Genomic DNA, 20,747 nt, shown 5'->3' on the forward strand with positions numbered 1-20,747 from the left:
GGAGTAAGGGGAGGAGTGACCCCCTGAGGGAGTACTTACTACCCCCACACCTGCTCTTGCCCCAACCCCTGGACTCCTCTTAGCCCTGGCTTTCCCTGGTTGCCCCAGTCCCCCCCTCCCGCAACACCTAATTGCTCCGCTAGTTTCCCTTTTTGCCCCTCCCCTACAACTCCAAGAATCTGGTCTGTTCCCTGCACCCTTGGTGGTCTGCGTTCTGTGCCCCCCACCCCAGCCCATCCTCCACCTCCCCCAGCCCCTGGCTCCCAGTATCTTGTGTGTAGATACATTTCCCCCATTCTCCCTCCCTCAAACTTGCACCTTACCCCCCCTCCCACCATCCCTTTGGCTCGGCAACCCCCAGTACCTCTGACTCACTCCCCCCAGGGGATGGACAATGAAGCAGGTGGAAAGGGGAGGAGATGGGAGGGAGAGACCCCCAGAAATATCAGTGCAGGGGGTAAAGAGTGGGGAGGCTGGCTCAAGTCCCTGGGCAGGAATCCCAAGTCTGAAAACTCAGGAATCCCAAGTTATGAGGTGGGCGACCTGGCCTCCTGGCAGGAGTGAAATGAAGGCCCGGGGTCCAGGCTCCTGATGAGTCCTGGGGGAGAGTGGGGGGCACCCAACTAGCTGTCCTTGAGAAGCAGCTTTTCTTCTGGGCAGCGGAAGGGGCCAGGAGGCCCAGCAGCTGCCAGCCGGGCACAAGCTTCTGGTGAGAGCTGGCGGCAGGAGCGCAGGTCTAGACGGCGTAGACGAGGGCAGCGACGGAACAGCGGAAGGCAATGGTCAGTGAGGCGGTGGCAACCTGGGGACGGGGCAATGGTAGCCAACACCAGGAAAGTGAGTAGGGGTAGGTACTGGTCATGGGGACCAACAGCCTAGCAAGACAGATGGGACCATGCTTACCAGCAAGATTGAGGTGTACCAGGGTCTCTCGGAGTGGGGAGGTGGGGGCTGTGAGGAGATGGACGCTGGGGTCCCCGACGTGGGCGCAGTGGCTCAGGTCCAGGGCACTCAGCTGGGGCGCATGGCGCAGCAGGAGCCGCAGGGAAGCATCTGTCAGCTCCAGGCCTGCCAAGCGGAGCTCTGCTACCCCCTGCAGCCGCCCACGGCTCTCCGTTTGCCCTGGGTAGACAGATAAGAGGTCAGTACTTCCCTGCTTCCATACGTACAACTAGGCAACAAGACAAGCTATGTTTCCATTCATATTCCTCACCACCCCCTAAATCTGCTCCCACTGTATGTGAGCCTCTCTGGCACTCTGCATGGCTTGCTCTTCTCCCAAACACCTACATGTCTGACCTCATCTCATCTGTTCATTGCTCACACTGCCTCCTCAGTGATGCCTGTCATAATTACTCCATTTGAAACTATAATATTCCACAAAGTTCTACCCCTTCCCTGTATTATTTTTGTCTGTCTTGTTCTTCCTTTATCCCAAACATTGGCACATAGATCATCTACAGCCATTCATGCAACAAATAACATCCCTGATAGGACTGCCATTCCAGGCTGCTCTTCCACTTCCCTCTGCTTCTATGATTAGTGAAGTCACCAACCGGATTCCTTTCTCTCCTTTTCTCCATTTCACCACTCTGAGTCAACACCACTCTTACCTCATTCTGCCCCAGCCTCATTACTCACTCTACTCTCTCCTATTCTTCCTGAAATCCAAAGAGAGCCATTCTCAAACACTAGGTAGGGCAATATTATCACTTCTCTGCTAAAAACTCTTGACAGCACCTCGAAGTCCCATCTCCTTGGAGGAACATTCCAGTTCCTATAAGGTCTTATCCCTTTCTCAGCTCTTAATTCCTCTTCCTCGCCCCCAAGTACTTGGGCCAAAACCCACAGCTGCCCCTGCCCCTGAGGCACTCTCCCTACGGCCACCCATGCTCAGTCTCCTGCCTGGCCTGGCCAGTGTACCTGGCTTTCAGGTCTGAGCTCCGGGTCCTCCTCTTCACCTGTCTCTGGGGTTAGAAGAGCTTACACTGCTTGTCTCTGCACCAAAAGCACAGGGTCTGTTTCCCTTTCACTGTATTTACCACATTCCTGGCATTACAGTGTTTGGTACACCTGTGGTGGCAGCAGTCACTGAGCATTCACTGTGGGCCAAACACAGGCTAGGGGGCTGTCTGCTCCTAGGCCAGCAGCTCTCAAACTATGTCCCCTGGTAGGATGGTTAAAATGGATTGCTGGCCCTACCCCCAGAGTTTAGGTACTTTAAGTTAGGGCCTCAGCATTTATTTTTTTTAGCAAGTTCTCCAGTGATGTTGAGGCTACTGGTCTGAAGACCACGCTTTAAGAACCACAGCCTCAGGAGACAAGTCCTCTAGCTAGCATTCCTGTTACAGATGAGAAAATGGAGGCTCAAATTCTTGAGCAACTGGTCCAAGGTCACGTGACTATGAAGTAACAAAGCTAGCATAGCAGGCCTGGTGACTCCAAGTCCAAACTCTTATCACAACACTATTTACCCCTAGGCACCAGCCTAGCTTATAGATAAACTAGATCAGACACACAAGAGTGTTATGGAGTTTGCACAATGCTAAAAATTTTCTATGTGATTAAGCCTACAAAAAAGGACATTTTTATAAAGAAATTTAGACATTGAGCTTCTCCTTGAGAACTGTTAACATCTGGTATCACTGGGCTGCTAGGGCTTCCTTATTAATGCCCTGCACCAAGCCTGCCACTTGTTGTCTGTCCCGACTCTGTGGGTACTTGACTTTGCAAGCTCTGACTTCCACTCCCTTGTTTTTTCGGCTTTGAAAAGCCAAAAGCCTAGAAAGGGAATATATCTACAGATGCCCTCAACCTTGGGCCATCTGTAGACATATTCTAATGGCTTTGCCTCATCCAAAGCCATTAGAGGGAAGCAGAGGAAAGAGGGCACTCTGGCTCAGGTGGAGAAAAGGGGGGACCAGCGAGGGTTTCACTGAGGGGCAGCATTTAAGCGGGGCCTTCAAAGACTGACCATGTGGAGAGATGGGAGAAGACTACACCAGGCAGAAAATAGCAGGGGCGAAAGCAAGAAGCAGAATTTTAAGTTTTGCTCTAGGAATGCTGTCAGAACCAGGGAGTCAAGATCAGAAAGGTAAGTATAGAGTTCCAACAGGTACAATAGGTCTCAAGGGCCCAGAAAACTCATCTTTGCAAACTCCTGATAAAGGGGCTCAAACTAAAGTGAATTCAGGAAGGAGAAGGGGTCAGTCTGCCAGCCAACCAGCGCTTCCTCACCTCATGGAATGTACTCTTCCCAATGCCCACCCTTACCCACGCCCAAATCTTCCAGGCTCAGTCCATTTCCAGTAGAGGGGGCAATGGGCGAGCTCTGGTTTGGCTTGGCCTATGTGACTTGCAGCAGTCACTTAACCCCTCTGGGCCTCTGGTGCCTTGTTCAGAAAATGCAAAGAATCCTAGCTGCTTCGCTGCTACTCCTCTTTCAAGGCTGCTGTAGAAGGAGGAGGGGAGAGTGGGAGGGGGAAAAAGGAAGCCTTCAGAGAACTATGAAAGCAAGGTGCATGGGCAAGGTGATAGTTCTTGCCCTCACAGAGCTTAAAGAACCCAGTGAGAGGAAACATGTTAATCAAACCATTTCATAACAGTACACTGATCTGCTAGGAGGGGACTGCTCTCAAAGCTAAAGAGGAACTCGATCTCAATGGGGGATAGTATCATCAAGGGCTTCTGGAAGGAGGTGGTATTTACTATGCAGCCTAAAGGGTGATTAGGTGTTAATTAGATGAAGGAGATAGAGCATACTGGGCCAAGAAGAGTGGGCAAAGGCCTTGGAGCTGGAAGAAACTTGGCAAAGAGGATGAGGTGGCTAAGATGCAAGGATCACACAGGTCAGCAGAAACCAGACCACGCCAGGTCTTAGCAACTGTAGTAAAATACTTGTCTTTATCCAAAGAACACAGGGAATCAATGAAATACAGTTTATAGCACAGGAGTGAAATGGCTAGATTTGTCTTTCTGGATGGTTCTCCTGACTTGGATGTGGAGAACAGACTGGTGCAGACCAAGGAAGATGCTACTGTGAGCATCTCATTTCAAATAGACAAGGAGCCCCCAAGGCCTCAGTGCCCCCACACTCACACCTCCAAATGACCCCCCAGGTAACCAGGCCTCTCAGATCACCTGACCAGCTTCAGCTCCCAGCATTCCCCTCAGGCAATATAGGCCTCCTGCCCCACAAAACTACTTGTTCTGCCTCACATTCCCTAGAAAACCCTGTCCCTTACAGGACTCAGCTCAAATAGCTCCTTTCAAAGAGGGCCTCTTTCATTGCTCCCCCTCCCCCGACCACAGCCCTTACAGCCACATCGTTATAACCTTCTCTTTCTGAGTCCCTCTCCTGCATGACTGGGGTTCTACCAGGATGGGGAATGGGGCTGGTTCAATTTGAGGTCTCCGGGGTCCTACACAGGACCAGCCAAGAATGTGTTCAACAGTAAAAGGTGACTTCACTTGGCAGGGTACCTGGGCCTGACTTATGGTGAAGAGGTGGCTGCTCTGACCGGAGAGATGGTGATACCGTCTCCATGCAACCTTCCAAGTCAGTCGGCTCCCTCTTTCTGTTCTTTTCCCTGAGGAAAATCTGTATCTTTTTACTGTAAGGCAAGGGAATCTAGGGAATCCATTGCTCAGCCATATTTTCACTGGCTCACATATGAATTTTAAAAGAATCTGAACCGATTTCCATCATTTAAAAGCCAGGATGTCACAGAAAAATACGTATTTCTGGTTCATCTTAACAAACAGAACTGACTGGCCACATGGAGCCCACATTCTTCCATGGCCACTGCCACACTCCCTTTGGAGGAGGCTCTTCAGTAGAGGCCACAACACCCAGTGACTTCACTCACACGCCCTGGCTCCTCTCAGAATTCAGGGTCCTGTATTTGCTTTACCCCATATTGTGCTTAATCCCATAATTATCTCCCCCCAAAGGGCAGGAATGTTCCCCCACTCCTATCACAAAGCCCAGCACACAGCCGGTGAGTGAATGAATGAGCAATGGCAAAGCAGGGTCCTCCTATCCAAACTCAAGTGTTCTATCCTTTCTTTAAAACTTTAACACCTAGCATGAGTCACAAGAGATACCGGAGGCGTCATACCCTCACCTTGCCCAACCCATTCTACAACAGACAATGTAGGCTGCACCTGGTTTGGTGTCAGGCGGAGGCAGCAGCAGCTCACGGAGCTGGGAATCTTTAACATCCTCGATCCAGCGCAGGTCCAGGAGCCGAAGGGCTGGCAGTGGGGCTGAGCCCAGGGCCGAGACAGAGAGCCAGGAGCAGCCAGACAGCACCAGTTCCTGCAGGCCTGGAGGAAGTTAGGAAGCTGGTGCTAAGAGAGCTCTCTGCCAGGTCTATCCCCCATCTCACCCTATCCTACCTCACCACTATGCCATACCTTGCAGTCGGTTCAGAAGCCACATGAGCTGCTTCTTGGAGACACCTGTCCAGCTGAGGTCCAGGGCTCTGGGCTGGCGACGAACCACACCACTAAGCATCGGTGGAGTCAGTGACTTCCGCCGGCTCAGATCCATTCGAGGCCACAGACGCTTGTCATAGCACCTGCCAGCCACAAGGGGGTAGACAGAGCCCTCAGTTCTCAGGAAGCCCAGAAGCCTTACCACACTCACCAGTTCACCCAGTTTTCTCCCGGATCCATACAGAAGGTAGGGGTCAGGTGCAGGAAGCTCCAGGACCCAGGCCAAGAGCCCTGAATTTGTGGCTCAAGAACATCACTAACTGGATGCAAGACCCTAGGAAAATTCCATTCTTCTTGAGCCTCAGAGGCCTAGTTTAGAAAACGAAGATAATGACCCTTAGCCTGCCCCACAGGACTGCTGTAAGGTCAAATAGGTCTTTCTGGTTTTTGTACCTCCCAACTCATAATACATTCCGCCAAAGACACACACAAACACCCTATATGTTGTATTTGTTGTAACACCAATGGTATCTATCAGCAACCCCAACCCCCCCCATACCGACTGCTCTCTAAGTTATGTTGTTGGCTTACGGGCACTTTTCATCTCCTCTACTAGTTTCTGCCCTTGATTCTCATCTACCCCATCCTGGTGGCAAGGTGCCCAAGGCTTTACTTATAGCTCTATTTGCTCTCTTTACTCAATTACTGTGTACTGCTAACTACAATGTAGGCTTCACAAGGGCAGATCTGGCCTTTTCCCTTTGTTTTCCCCAAATACCCAGCACTGTGCCAGGTGCATAGTAGGTTACCTAATGCGCTTTAGTTGAATGAACAAATAGTACCAAGCTTCCACTGAGCACCCCCCACAACATACTTCACTTACAGCCTTTCATTTATTCACTTAGTCAATTTTTTTAAAGATTTTATTTATTTATCTTTAGAGGGGAAGGAAAGGAGAGAGGGAGAGAAGTATCAATGTATAGTTGCCTCTTGTGTGCCCCCTGCTGGCAACTGGCCTGCAACCCAGGCATGTGCCCTGACTAGGAATTGAACTGTGATCCTTTCCTTCGAAGGCCCACACTCAATCCACTGAGCTACACCAGCCAGGGCAACTTAGTCAATGTTTATGAAAGACCTAGCATGTCCAAGGTATTGAATAAGCTACGAAGATGAATGAAGCCTGAACAAAGTTAAAACTGGTTTCCCGATCCCAGCATTTCTGAGAGCCTTAACTAGTCCAACACGAAGTGAACTGGAAAAGGGCTTCCCAAACCTATTTTACCAGGGAACATTTCCCTACCTCTCCCAAGGTTATCTATTAATACTTTGTGGTACACTGAAGTTCCTTGAGCCTCCCTTTGAAAACTCTTCTTAATGCAGAAGTTCTTGAAGGCATGTCAGGAATTTCCCCCTGGGCTAGATGAACTATGTCAGAAGCAGCAGGGGTGGGGAGGGGCCCAGGAAGCTCTACCCCCCCCCCAATTCTAAAGGGCTCTTTCTTCAAGAAGCCCTGGGCTAGAACAGTGATCCTCAAATCCCAATCATTTGTTATCCACGTATCTGCAAAACATGAATTGATCCCCTCTGTGTACTTAAAACCAGTATTGTTTCACATAAATGTGTTAACCATAGAAATAAATACAATAAAAATAGACCAGGGTTATTAAGTTCTAGCTGAGTGTTGCTGTGGTGTTAGGCTACTGCTTAGAGACTATTTTTGTTAAACAGGGAGATAAATATAAGAAGGGTGTTAAAGATACAATAGCACACAATAGACAGACTTCCTTTTCAAAATTAATAAAAGAATTAAGCCTGTTTTTGTACCACTTAAAGCTGCCGGGCACACTCCAGAGCCCCTGACTGCCAGGTTAGGGAATGCTGGAGGCACAGACATTAAGGCTTCAATCCCAATAACTCCACCTCTCCGTCCCACCTACCACCTCCTCCCATTTCCGCCCTCTTCTGGCATGCTAGCCTCTCCCTCTCCTGGTTCCATCCACTCAACCAATAATATTTGCAAATGTCTCCAATTTTAAAAAGGAAAAACATAAAACCAAACCCTACCTTCAACCCAGCTTCTGTCCCTAAGTCCTGCCCCTTTTCCTCTTTCTACCTAGTAAAACCCTGTTCCACCCAAAACCTCTCTGCCCACTCTGACCCAATCTTGAGTCCCAGCTCAACTATGACCACCACCCTGAAGCTCCTCCAAGGATCTTCCGTGGCTAGAAGGGAACACTTCTCCCTGGAGACACACGCAGGCCTCCATTTGTTTCTGCATCATATTCCACAAGAGCCAGGCCAAACCACTTGCCAGTCTATCAACACACAAGGCTGACTGGTGCCAACGCATTCTGCCCCACGTTGTGCTGGAAATGCCAACCAACCCAGATCCTTCAGCTCCAGTGCCTCCGCTTTCAGGAAGTCTCCCTTGACTCTTCTTTTGGTGGACCCAATCTGTCCCTTAAACCTCAGAGCGGCAGCCAACAGTCACTGAGTGCCCTACTGATAGTAATATATCCAGCCTCCACTGGGCACAAAGCAGTCAGAAAATGGGGGAGACACAGTCAGCTGTCCACAGAAGCGAAGCATCAAAAGACACGATAAGAGTCAGTGAGAGGACTGGGACAGGGGAGTGCCCCAGGGAGACAATGCATGATGAGAATTTAAGGACAGCAGCCACTATTCCAGTGAGGGGAGAGGAGAAAGAGGATGTACATTTTAGATGGGGAAGAGCTAGTATCCAGGTTCAGGGCACAGAGAAACAAGAGCTCTGAGAACCTCAGGTAGCAGGAACAACTTTACTGTCTCTTAATAATGAGAATGACGATGATAACTAATAACTAGTGTTTATCCAGGTTTACTGTGTGCCAGGTACTCTTCCGTGAATTAAGCATTTAACCTTCCCACAGCCCTAGGAGGTAAGTACTGTTATCACCTCCTTTTTTTTTTAATTTTTAATTTTTTTAAACGATTCTTTTTTTTTTTTTAAATTTATCTTTTAGATGGAAAGGGAAGGAGAGAGGGAGAGGGAGAGAAACATCAATGTATGGTTGCTTTTCGTGCGTCCCCTGCTGGGAATTGGCCTGCAGGGAACTGGCCTGCAACCCAGGAATGTGCCCTGACTGGGAATCGAACCGCGACTGTCTGCTTCGCAGGCCCGTGCTCAATCCACTGAGCTACACCAGCCGGGGCTATCACCTCCTTTTTAAAGTAAAGGAAATCGAGGCTCAGAGAGGCCAAGAAACATGTTCAAGGTACTACAGCTATTAAATAAGAGCAGAGCCAGGGCTTAAACCAAGCTGGCCTGGACGGAGAGCCTGAACTCTGATAAGTGGGGAGGAGGCAGAGGTGAGGCTGCAGAGGAGGCCTAGGGTAGGGGTGACATGTCAAGAAGGGCTAGAACACCACACTGTGTTGTCATGGCCACAGAGCCCAGAGGTGAAGGGTGTAAGCACTATGACTATCTAAATCCCAGCTCTGCCACTTCTGTACTTCCATTCTTTAAACCGTAAAAGGGAGTAAATGCAGCATTTACTTCAAAGGTTTGCTACAGAGATGAAGTGAGATGATACAGGGGAAGTGTTTAGTGCAGTCACTGGGGCACTGTTCCTGACCAACGGTCCAACAGGACTGTGGGAGTTTGTTGTGAGGGCAACAGGGAGCCATGGATGGATTCTTCCTAAGCTGGGGAACAACACGAAGGCAAAAAGCAGGAAGAACTCTTAAGAGGCTAACGCATGCCATCATCCAGGGGGTCAGGGTTTGATGTTCAAGTTCTGCAAGTAAGTCATCCCCCTACTAAGCCCATCTCCAAAATCCTAAATTCTAGTCTTCAAAAGAGTCCTCTCCCACCTCACAGAGGCCCTCTGAGGGCAGAGATAGAGCAGCCCAAACTGCTACCTGTAAAGAGCACAACAGCCTCCTGGGCCTCAGCCAAAGCCAGTTCTTCCCTTTCAGCTCTCTGGGATCCCTGATGCCACCGATGTCCTCCAATCTGTCCATCTCTTAAGTCTTTACTCACAACTCCAACTGGCCTTGACCCTATGTTCAGTCCCTTCCTTGCCACCATTCTCTGCCTACATCCTACAAAGTCCCAACCCTCTTCCCTGCAACTCAACAACTCCTCCACACTTCTGCCAGCCTTCTCTCCCCCGGCTCTCGGTAGATCACTTCAGCTCACAGTTCCAAGAGAAGATAGAAGCCACCAGAGAGGAATGCCTGCAACTTCCTGCTCTCCCACCAATAAATTTCTCTCCAATTCTACCCTCACTACCTCTTTACATTCCATCTTGATTTCCTCACTGTCATTCATTCAATAAGTTTTTTGTGTGTGTGCCTATTGTATGCCAGGTGCCATCTTAGAAACCAGGGTATAGCAGCAAACAAACAGATGAAGTCCCTGCCTTAAAGTTGATATCCTTGACCCCATGTGACTTGGCTTTGGTCCCCTACCACCATGTAGAACGGCCAAGGATACCAAGGGCTCCTTGTAACAAAATCTAACTGCTACTCTGGCCCTTGATCTCCCACAACCTTTTGCCAACATTCGTCATTCACTCCTTCCTCAAACTCTCCTTCAGAACACACCTCCACCACTGATGTCTTCCAAGTCTCCGGCTGCTCTTTCTCTAACTCACACACAACGACATTCTGTCTTCTGCCCTCTTCCTTGAAGCTGATACCTACAGGTTAAAAACTCCCAAACTTGGACCTTTCTCTTGGTAGATCACTTCACCTTCTAGTTCCAAGAGGACAGAAGCCACCAGATAGGAGGACCTGCAACTGCCTGCTCTCCCACCTGTTTATTCACTGCTGTGTCCCAAGTTTCTAAACGCAGATCTTTCTCTTTAGCAGACCTGTACATCCGGCTGTTTTCCTACTAGCTCTCCACTGGTCCACAAACATGTGGACCAAACATGTCAAGTCTGTGCATTCACTTTCCCCTAGAACTTGCTTCTCTTCCTTTGGTGAGGAATGGCACCGATGCCCACTCAGGCTTGTGGGACAGAAACTCAGTTCAGAGTCATCGTGTTGCCCAACAGACACTTAAGTCACAAGCTATTCTGCTTCTTAAAAATTTCTCAACCTGAGTCCTTCCTTTCTATCCCCACAGCCCCTGCTTCTGCCCCCCAGTTCTGACAGAGCTCCTATTCCCATTGTGCCCCACTCCACAGGCCCCTGCTCTGCCGTACCCTCATTCTTCTTATCAAAACCCACCCTTTCACTGAGTGTTCAGTACCCTTCAGGAACTGTGCTAAGTACTTTGCAAGAACCATCTCAGGTAATCCCCACAAGGTAGTAATATGAACCCCAAATAACAGATGAGAAAACTGAGACCTTGATAGGTATAGCTATCTAACCATGGCCACACATCCAAGAAGTGCCAGAGTCAGAGATGATGAAACTTGTAAAGACCAGATCCAGGGCCCAAGCTAGAAACCACTGTGCAGTCCAGCCTCTCTACTTCTGGTCGTAAGTCTCTTCATGAGGCAGAAATCAAGTCCTCTTCACTTCTGGATCCCATGTATCAAGCATGGGGCTGGCCTCGATGAAGAGGCTCCAGCAAACATTTCATCAAGTACTACATGAGGTAGAGGTGGTAATCCCCAGCAACTATCATAACTATTTGCTAGGCTGACCGGGAGCTCTTCCAGGACATATTCCACAGTTAAGTGCCTGAGAAAGAGCCTCAATTTACTTATTTAATAAAATATTTCTTGCCCTGGCTGTTGTGGCTCGGTGGATTACATGCTGGCCTGCAAACAAAAGGGTTGCTGGTTCGATTCCCAGTCTAGGGCACATGCCTGGGTTGCGGGCCAGGTCCCCAATTGAGGCTGCATGAGAGGCAACCACACACTGATGATTCTCTCCCTCTCTTTCTCCCCCCCTTCCCCTCTCTCTATAAATAAATAAATAAATAAGGTAAAATAAATACATTTCTTAAACATCTACACTGCCCCTTGTCCTATGCTAGGAACATGGAGATAAAATAGACACTGTAACTGCAGCATCCCAGCAACTAATTGCAACATGGAAATGAATGAACAAATGAAGGCCCGTCAACATGCAGAAGGCCTCTATCGTGCTGTGAGGGGAACAGAGTGCCATGAGAGTCTGACTGGGGGAAGGAAGACCAAAGGTTTGGGAGGATGAAGGAGATTTCTGAATAAACAAGGTTCAGGAAGCAGTAGAGAGATGGAGGAAGACAGGGAGAGGGAGTTGGTGGTGGCTCTGGGACATGAAGAGATTATTTGGGGTCAGGAGGCCCAAGTATGGCTGAGGGCAGGGACCACCTCAGTAGAGAGGTTTCTTGTATGTAAATGAAACATTTTTTCTTTTTAAAAAGACTTTATTTATTTATTTTTAGGCAGAGGGGATGGGAGAGAGAAAGAGAGGGAGAGAAACATCAGTGTGTGGTTGCCTCTCATGCATTCCCCACTGGGGACTGGGGCTGCAACCCAGGCACATGCCCTGACTAGGAATTGAACTGATGACCTTTTGATTGGCAGGCTGGTGCTCAATCCACTGAGCCACACCAGAAAGGGCTAAATGGAACATTTAGATTGTCCTCAGAAGAGGAAATGCGAAAAGGAAATGAGATGATGCATATATAGCAGTCAGTACTGTGCTTGGCACATACTAAACACTCATAATGATATTGTTAAGATGATTTGGGGGCAAAAAGGCCTGGGTTCAAATTCCTGGTTCTATTGCTTCCTCTCCACGTGACCTTGACACCTCAACTTCATCTGTAAAAGGGAGCAGTACCTAACTCATGAAGTTGTTACAAAGGTTAAATGAGCTCAAAAATGGAAAGCAGCCTAGGCATAGTAAATACAGAAGCATCCCAGTATATAGTGTACACGTACTACAAAAGTATCAACACAAGAATAGTGACCAGGGAGGAATAATCAGGAACCCTTTGCAATTCTCACCAAAAGTGAGAAGGGTGTTAGCACCGGAACCCAGGCCCATGCAGGCCACTCACCAGCGGCTCCAAGTCCGGCAGACTCGCATGCAAATGCATAGCTCTCGGGGCCCAAGGTGCTGGAAGACACGAAGCCAGGCGGCACGAGGCAGAGGGTGATCGGATCCAGCAGCCAAAGGCAGTGTGTCAGGCTCAGGACTTCGAGGTGGGGGCCGTACCACATGCCGTTCCAGCTGTGGGGGCCGAGGCGGTGGAGCGGGGCCCAACGGCCAACTGAGGAGGGGCCCCCCACTGCCAGGGCGTACAGCCCGTCGTCCTCCACGGTTCTCCTTCTCGCCTGAGCTGCCCCGGGCTGGCCGTCGCCCATTCCGGGCCTCGCCAGGGGCCTCGTCCTCACTCAGCGATGTGCCTGATGAGTCGGAGTCTGAGTCTGAGTCTGAGGAGGACGAAGAGGTGTCAGGCACCCGCTCTAGCAGCTGGCACATCCGCTTGAAACGCTCTAGCTTCTCCCTCTGTGGTGATGGGGATGGCGCTGCTGGGCCCTCGGCAGAGGTCAAAGGTGGTTTTGGTTTCTGCAGGGAGACAGAGAACTGTTCTAGAGTCTGACACACAATTTCCCACCCCACCCTATGAAAAGTCACCAGGGGATGAACAGCCCAAGAGATAGCTGAGTTCCAGCACTGGTTCTGAACAATGTAAGACATCAGCCAAGCTATGTCCCTTTGAATTTCATTTTCTTTATCTGTCACATTAAGGCACTGATTGAAAGGACTGAAAGCCTTATGGGTTTCAATAGCTCATCAATTTCCACAAGCAGTATGGTATGGAAAATAGACATGCAAATCTGAATACTGGTCCAGCTCTCAACTCTCTGTGTGACCTTGGGAAGCCCCTGCCTCATCATCCACAACATGGGATGTTGGAGTAGACAATTCCAAGTGTCCAGTCAACAGTATAACAGCAACAAAGATCTCCTGATTCCAGGCAGGGAATTCTGTACTTGCTGACTCATCGCATCCTCACAGTGCTTGAATGGAGTGGGAACTTGGGTCACTCCTTTTAGACACGAGGAAAATAGGCTCAGAGAGATTAAATGCCAAAGTGACAAATGGCAGAGCCAGGATTTGGATGCACCCAGGCAGACCCCTGCATTTAGTGTGTCCATACAAAGTGACAGCTGATATCTAGCTTTGCTGTGTGATACTGGGCAGGTCTTTTAACCTCTCTGGGCCTCATTTTCCTTGAATTTAGGTAAGTTTTAAAATTTACAAAGCCCTTCATTTACTTTCAGTAGATTTAAACAGTTCTGAGAGATAGGTGGATAAGGAAGATGGTATCATCTTCATTTCCCTGACAAGAAAGCTGAGGTTCAAAGCAGCTGACAATTTGCTAAGACCTCACAGGGAATCAGTGGGCAGGGACTTGGACTCATTTCTTTCTCCTTTAAGGTTTGGCAAGATGATATAAAAGGATCAGATAATACTCCAAGGGTTCTTGGAAAGTCAGGGACTCATATGGCCTAGCCCCCAACCCATTCTCTCCCTCTACTCTTCCCAAGGGTCTAGATATTCATCATGTCCAAGGCGGGGGGAGGCAGGGGCAGGGCAGGGACAAGATCTTGGTCTCCAGGAAGGGGGTAGGGCAAGGAAAGATGGGAGAGGGAGGGAGAAGATCCCCGGCACACCTCCCAGTTCTCGGGAGGGAGCCCAGGGTGGCAGGATGAGAAAGCCTGGCTTGGATTCAGAACCCTGGGGGGCAGAAGGCCTGGGCCGCCTGGGTCCGATCCTTGGAGGAGGCAGGCATCTCCACCCACCTTCTTCAGGTGCCTCTCACGGACTCCTTTCACCTAACAGTTAAAGAGAGAGACATGGGAAAAGGGAGAGACCTATTAGCCCCACATTGTCCACAAAATTAAGACCCATCCTCTTCTTGGACTACAATTCCCAGAAGCCCCTATCCCAAGGAGAGCTTTGAGCATGCTCACCTTCCAACCAGTGTCTTCACTCGGGTAAGCACACTCTCATCTTCCCTTCCCTCCCTCCAGCCCCTCCCCTTCTTCCTCTGTAGCAGTTTCCAGTACCCTCCTCCCCTAATCCTTCAAGTACCCAGGGCTCCCAAAGCTTCCCTGCCCAATGCCAGCTGTCCCTCACCTGTACCTCTCCTCAATGAGCATGCCCCATCCTCCCCTCAACACCTTCTGAACTACATCTCTCAATAACCTCTGAGGGAACTTGTTGAGCACTGCCTCCCAGGCCCACCCTCCTCAAAAAGTAACAGGACTACCCCTCCCAGATTCCCTTGGGCTGAACCTACTGAGCATGATCCCTGGCTCACCTTTTTCCTTGGGGTGGGGGGCTCATTCCCTGCCTCCCTCTCCTTTCTTTTGGGGGGCCCAGGCACATCCTCTGGGGGGGTCCCAGCAGGCAGGGGACCCTTGCGCCTGGGTGGGGGTGGTGGAAGCGGGGGCTCCTCAGTCAGCTTCCATCCACTCCCCAGGCTGGCGCCCTCCTCGCCATTGTCAGCCCTGCGGCGGCCTGGTCCCTCACCTGAATCCTGAGGAGACAGATGCTGGGGGTGAGATTCTAAACAGCTCCCCAAACCACTGCCTACTGAGAGGACAGCACCCAGCCCAGTCCCTGCCCCTACCTTGCTAGTCCGGCCTTCCTGGGTACAGCGAGGGCACTCCCAGCAGTTAGGAATTTCTGCATTGATGACACCCTCAGCCTTCCCCATCTGTGGGCAGGGAAGTAGATACAGGTATCAGTAAACCCGGAGGCAGTGTTCCCCACTCCCTTGCTCCCTTACAATCTGCCCCATCCCGGACTCCAGTTTCCCCAGGGCCATCACCTTCAGGCAGCCAGGGTGGACGATCTCATTGCAGATTGTACACTCCATGAGGCTCAAACCAAATTTCTCTTCCTCTCCCTCCACTGTGTCCTCCTTTCCAGCCTCCCCACACAAGAGGCACACAGCTGTGTGTGGGAGCACGGGCTGTTGGAGGAGAAGGGGCATCAGAAACCCTGAAGGCAAGCAACAAGGGAAAAACTCTTCTTCTGGGGAACCTTGGCCAGCTGTTGGATGAGGTTCAGACCCTACGGGCCAAGGTGGGTCAAATCTTGAATTTCTTTTTTTAACCCTCACCTGAGGACATTTTTCCACTGTTTTCTTTTTAGAGAGAGAGGAAAGGAGAGAGAGAAACATCAATGCAAAAGAGATGCACCGACTGGTGGCCTTCCCGTACATGCCTGGACCAGGGTGAACCCACAACCCAGGCATGTGCCCTGACCCGGAACTGAACCTGCAACCTTTTGGTTACTGGACAACACTCCAACAAAATGAACCACACCAGCCAGGGCTTGAATTTCTTATTTCTTCTTTCTTGGCAGCATGACTTTGAGCAACTCATTTGACTTTCCTTATTTCTGTTTCTCCATTTGTAAAATGGGGCTAGGAACTTTCCTGTGAAGGACTATTTTAAGAATGAGATAATGCAAGAGGACCAGTCAATATACAGTTTGTTCTCACTGTTGTGAATACTCAGCTGGATCCGGGGCCTGTATGACCCTGGAATTGTAGCTGGTTTGGGGAGGAAGACAGACCACAGGCAAATATGACGATAATACTCAGAGAGGGCTGGAGGAGATACAATAGCAGCCTGGGATGATTCTGGGTTTGCTCCATGGGCAGCCTAGGGTGCTCTGGACCTCGCAATGAACCTGGTTTGGGCAAAACCCCTGGGAACACTAAAGGCCAATCCTGGGGAAGAGGGAGCAGCCTTCCGAGAATGTGAGACTCAGAAGAACTGAGTCTTACTAGGGATGCAGAAGGTTGAAACAGACTCAAGGAAGAAGCAGGTAGGGGGAAGAAGGAACAGAAAAATGGGCTGGAGCTGGGAGACAGAGAAGAAAGGAGCTCTGGGGTGAGGACACCAAGCAGTGAAGAGCAGCTGGAGGGGAAAAAAGGAGATGGTGGTGTAGGCAGAGGGACAGAGGATGCTGCGGCGGCTCATGGCTGCTAGGGAAGGGCCGCTCTTTGGGAGTCTGGGAAGCTCAACGGATGGAGACAGTCGAGAAGAAACCTATGTTCCTTAGATACCTACTGTGTGCTAGACCTTGTAGTGGGCACTTTCGTATCTGTGCTACTGTAATAACTCAACAAAAGAAACATTTTGCAGACTGGTACCTTGAGATTCCAAGTGACTGGTTCAAGGTCACACAAAGGGTAAGCTTGGCCTCAAACCTAAGACCACTCTAGCAAGTGAGGAAGAGGACAAAGAAGGCTAAGACCTATTCACAGGCACTAACTCTGGGGTGGGCTGCTGTGCACAGATACCTCTAGAAAGTGGGACAAGAAGGGCCAGGTTTTCTAGAGCTCTGCCTCTCTGAAAAGTTGGAAAAAGTGTGACGGTAGAGACTGGGTTGGATTCTTCTGTGTATCCTAACATTGCCCTCAACTGGAACTGGCGGGAAAATATGGGCCCGATGGACACTTGAACAAACCAGTGAATGAATGAGTGAACAAACAGCAACTCTACCCTAGGAAGCAACCACCAGTCATCCCAGAAAAGCATTTAGGCTGGCTGCGGAAGAGCACCCAGGGTCCCCAAAGCAGGGGTAGAACTCACGGCAGTGCACTGCCGGAGCAGGCACGACTGCTTCATGCGCCCAGGCCCCCCGAACTTCTTCATGTCTCGGCAGAAGTGGCAGTCCCCGCACTCAGTTCGCACACAGGCCCGGCAGCGGCGGCAGCGGGTTCGGCGTCGGCGCGCTCCGGCCCCCGGCCCCCGGCTGCTCGACGACATTGGGGGCGTCAGCAACGCCGAGGGCTGTGGGTGAATGAGGACAGGGTCAGCTGGGCCTCCTACAGCCCTGACCAGAGAAACTCCTGACAGCTCCCCCCACTTCTAGGCAGCCAGAGCTTGTCCTCCTCCTCCCCAGGGAGATAAGGAACATGGAGGTCACTCCTCCTACAGGGGCTGGGGGGAACCACTCCCTCAGGTCCTATCTCTCCCAAGCAGTTCACCTGGCTCCTCTGGGAGTCTGAGAACTTGGCTTCCTAATCTCACTCCTCCTCTAACACTTCCTCAAGCGCCCCCCTGACTAACCCAAGGAAGATGAAGGGGCATGGGCCTCTCCACTGGAATCCCACATCAAAGTTGCTTGGAAAGCAAGGACTCCTTATCTGTACTACACCCCACCCATGCTCTCCCCAGACTAAAATTCCCCAGATTTACCTCTAAGTATCCACAGATTCTTGAGTAGAAGCTCCAGACCTTTCTCCCTCCTTTCTCTCTCTCACACACAATTATCTTCCCCACAAACCTAGATATTATCACCAGATCCAAAGGGATCCCTGCCCCACCCATCCCCATCCCTAAAAATTCACTCTGCTGCCCAATTTCCAGGACACCCCCTGAAATGCTGCTTCAAAGTCCCTCCTCCGCCCAAGACCTCAATTCCTCTGCTTCTCATAGAGCTTCCTCTGCCCTAAGACCCCCTCTTTTCATCTCTCTCAGGTGAACCCGGCAACCTCCCAGATTCCCTGGGATTCTAGAACCCAGCCTGACATTTTCACACAACTCAGGATGGGTTGGTACATATGTCCCCCATGCCCAGCTTCCCAGTCTGCTTTCCAATCCTAATTGTCTAGAATCCCTCGGGCTCCCTTTCCCATGGAAACCAAATCCTCCAAGATCCCAGCAGGCCTGGAGGGTCTTCATGGCCCGAGTCTTACCCCAATTTCCCCCTTTCCAGGGGCTTCCAGATCCACCTAGGGGGTGGGGAAGGGGCCCTCCAGGGCTCCAAGGGAGGAGCCTGGAGGGCGGCGACTGCAGGCAGGGATGGGGGTCTGCAAGGGGAAGGCGGGTCTAGGAAGGAAGGTCAGTTCCCCCGGGTAGAAAGGTAACAGGATGAAGGACTGGAGATGAGGAGTTTGGAGGAGAGAAAGGGTGAGACTGGGGGCGGGGAAGGTAAAGAGGCTGGGCTGAGGATGAATGGGAGTGGGAGCTGCCTAGGTCTGGGGGTGAGGAGGAGTCGCATGAACCCACCTCACACGTGTCCCGGGAGCCATCTCTCCCTTCTCGGCAGCTCCCGGCGGGTCGGCGGCCATCGACGGCGGGGGGGCCGGGCGGCGCCGGGCGCGGAACGCTCAGAACGCCGGGGTCCACGGCCCCCCGAGGGCGCTCGGCCCCTCCCTCCGGCGGAGGCCGGGACGGCAGCGAGTGGAGATGGGGGGCGCCGGGGGCGAGGCCCTCCCACGGGCTGCGGCGCGGCCCTTCCAGGGGGAGGTCCTGCTCTGGGGGGCTCAGTCCCTCAGCCCCCCCAGGCCAACGGGGGCTTCTCGGACGCAGGGTGCTCGGCTTCTGCCCGGGCCCCACTCAGTCCCGGGTCCGAGTCCCAGCTCCCCTCCCCCAACCCCGCCCTACCTCTCCCCAGCGCCCCGGACCCTTTAAACTGTCCCCTTTCCAGCCCCCACTGCCCAGGGGTCCAGGTCCAGGCCTGGGCCCCCCACCGTTTCCGGGGTTCAAGCCCCGCCCACCGCCGCTTCCCGGGGAGGGGGGGGTCCCTGTAACCTGCCCCCCTCCCCTGGGCCCGCCCCTGGACTGCGGCCCCTGACCCTACTACTATCTGGCGAACCGAGGGGGGTGAAGTAAGCTGCTTCGGCCCCGCCCCCCCAGCCTGCGTAAGCCCCTGCCCTCTCCCCCTCCCCCCAGCGCGCGACCCTCCAGAGATAGGGATTTAAATAAAATTTGAATAAATTCCCTTCTTCAAGCAGAAGGGTGGAAGGAAAGAATGGAAAGGTAGGCAAACGGGGAGGGAACAATCGGGGTGCCTCAGCCCCCCTGGTCCCCCGGCCCGGTGTTGCTTCGGCCCGGGGCCCTGGCCGCCTCTCTCATCCCTCCTGAGCTCCTTCCTCCTTCCTCCTCTCTTACCCCTCCTGTCCCTCCTCCTTCCCTCCTCCACCTCTTTACTCCCTCCTTCTCCCAGAGGAACCCCGCCCCCTGCCTCCTCCTTGTCCCACCACTCCACTTGCCAGGACGAACACGCGCAGGGAACGACGGAAGTCGTAGTCCAGCGGCCACAGATGCTACCGTGGGAACAATGGGGTGCTGGGGTTAGTGGGTACTACAAAGAAGATGGCGGAAGGCCTGCCAAGCAGGGAGCCGAGGATGCCGGGAGTTATAGTCCGGCTCACTCGAGGCTCCCCTTTGCAGAGCATACACAAGGAGCGGGGACGGTGACTACAAACAAGATGGCCTTCTCCCTCGACCCGACCTCCTTCCCAGGCACTCACACGCCCTTCTGTCCACAACCCTCCGCGTGAGTGGTACCTGACGGGAGTCGCAGTTCATCTGCTGCTTTCCCGCTGCCATTTCTACTCGTCAGGAACAATGGAAAGGTGAAAAGGAACGAGGACTACAAACGAGATGGCGGAAGAGGGGCGTACAACTTGAATAGTAGTCGATCTTATGGGGTGCGATGGGATTAGTAGTTTTTTTAGCCTGCTAGTGTTCCTTAAGAATGATGAAACCGGGAGGTTAAGGAGACTACTGTAAAGATGGCAGGCTACCGAGCCTCTCCCCATCACCTCATTCTACCACCTTGGGCACCTCGTCCGCATCTTAACATCGAAATACCCTTCCCGGTGCGCAAAGCCTGACGGGAGTTGCAGTCTTCCAGTCCCCTCTCTATTATCTTCAGTCGAAACAATGGAAATAAAAAAGGGGCGGGGATAACCGGCAAAGATGGCGGCCAAAGGAAGTTGGGAGGATGACCTGGAATTTGTAGTCCAGGGCCAAAGGCTACTCCCTGTAGAAACGGGGGAAAGGACTACAATAAAGATGGCGGCCTACCGCTCTTCCTCTGCGGCAACGCTTGCTGGGGAACGTAGTTCTTTAGCTTCTGTAGCGAAAGGATGTGGACTGTAGAAATGCGTATTTCGGGAGACAGGCCAAACTACGAGCAAACAGAAACCTGTAGTCGCCCTCTCCTAGCTACCCCCTTCCCAATGACCTGCCGGGAAATGTAGTCCCACGCCTCCACTCGCTAGTGGAGGGGGAGAATTTTTGTCATTAGTGGGCTTCAGAGCGGGCGAAACAGAAAGAAGTCTGGGCGATCCAGGATTGTATAATGCCCGCCTCCCCGTGTGGCGACGACTTCATATTTCAGGGGAGGCCCTCAAAGGAAAGCAATACTAATCAGTATTGTTGTGACAAGGGAGGCGTGGTTGTGGGCAAAAGCACCATCACGCTGATGTCCTTGGAAAGCTCGTAAGCCTCACACCCGAGGATTGTTCCCCCAGATCTCAGGGAATAAGTATCTTTCAGGTGTTGAGGGTACCAGGGAAAAGGCTCTGAAGTCATGCAAAATCCCCGTCCCTC

General features: G+C 51.7%; 1 protein-coding gene across 3 annotated transcripts; it reads right to left on the reverse strand.

Annotated features, from left to right (window-relative positions):
• Positions 1 to 310: 310 nt before the first annotated feature.
• FBXL19 (F-box and leucine rich repeat protein 19) lies at positions 311 to 19,018 on the reverse strand. Of its 3 annotated transcripts, none has more exons than XM_053671781.1 (11): positions 18,414 to 19,018; positions 16,992 to 17,192; positions 15,215 to 15,358; positions 15,014 to 15,100; positions 14,702 to 14,920; positions 14,052 to 14,213; positions 12,428 to 12,939; positions 5,419 to 5,582; positions 5,167 to 5,328; positions 904 to 1,122; positions 311 to 802 (listed from the first exon to the last, which is right to left on the reverse strand). In XM_053671781.1, exons 2-11 carry the CDS (start codon positions 17,166 to 17,168, stop codon positions 624 to 626), a joined length of 2,025 nt encoding a protein of 674 aa, XP_053527756.1. In that variant the 5' UTR covers positions 17,169 to 17,192; positions 18,414 to 19,018; the 3' UTR covers positions 311 to 623. The 3 variants fall into 3 exon arrangements, with proteins under 3 accessions (XP_053527756.1, XP_053527757.1, XP_053527758.1); XM_053671782.1 differs by having other exon boundaries at positions 312 to 802; positions 14,181 to 14,213; XM_053671783.1 differs by lacking the exons at positions 5,167 to 5,328; positions 5,419 to 5,582 and having other exon boundaries at positions 683 to 802.
• Positions 19,019 to 20,747: the final 1,729 nt, after the last annotated feature.

This window comes from Artibeus jamaicensis, unplaced genomic scaffold (assembly GCF_021234435.1).
Source record: "Artibeus jamaicensis isolate MK-2021 breed Jamaican fruit bat unplaced genomic scaffold, CSHL_Jam_final contig_700, whole genome shotgun sequence".
Classification (NCBI taxonomy): Eukaryota; Metazoa; Chordata; class Mammalia; order Chiroptera; family Phyllostomidae; genus Artibeus; species Artibeus jamaicensis.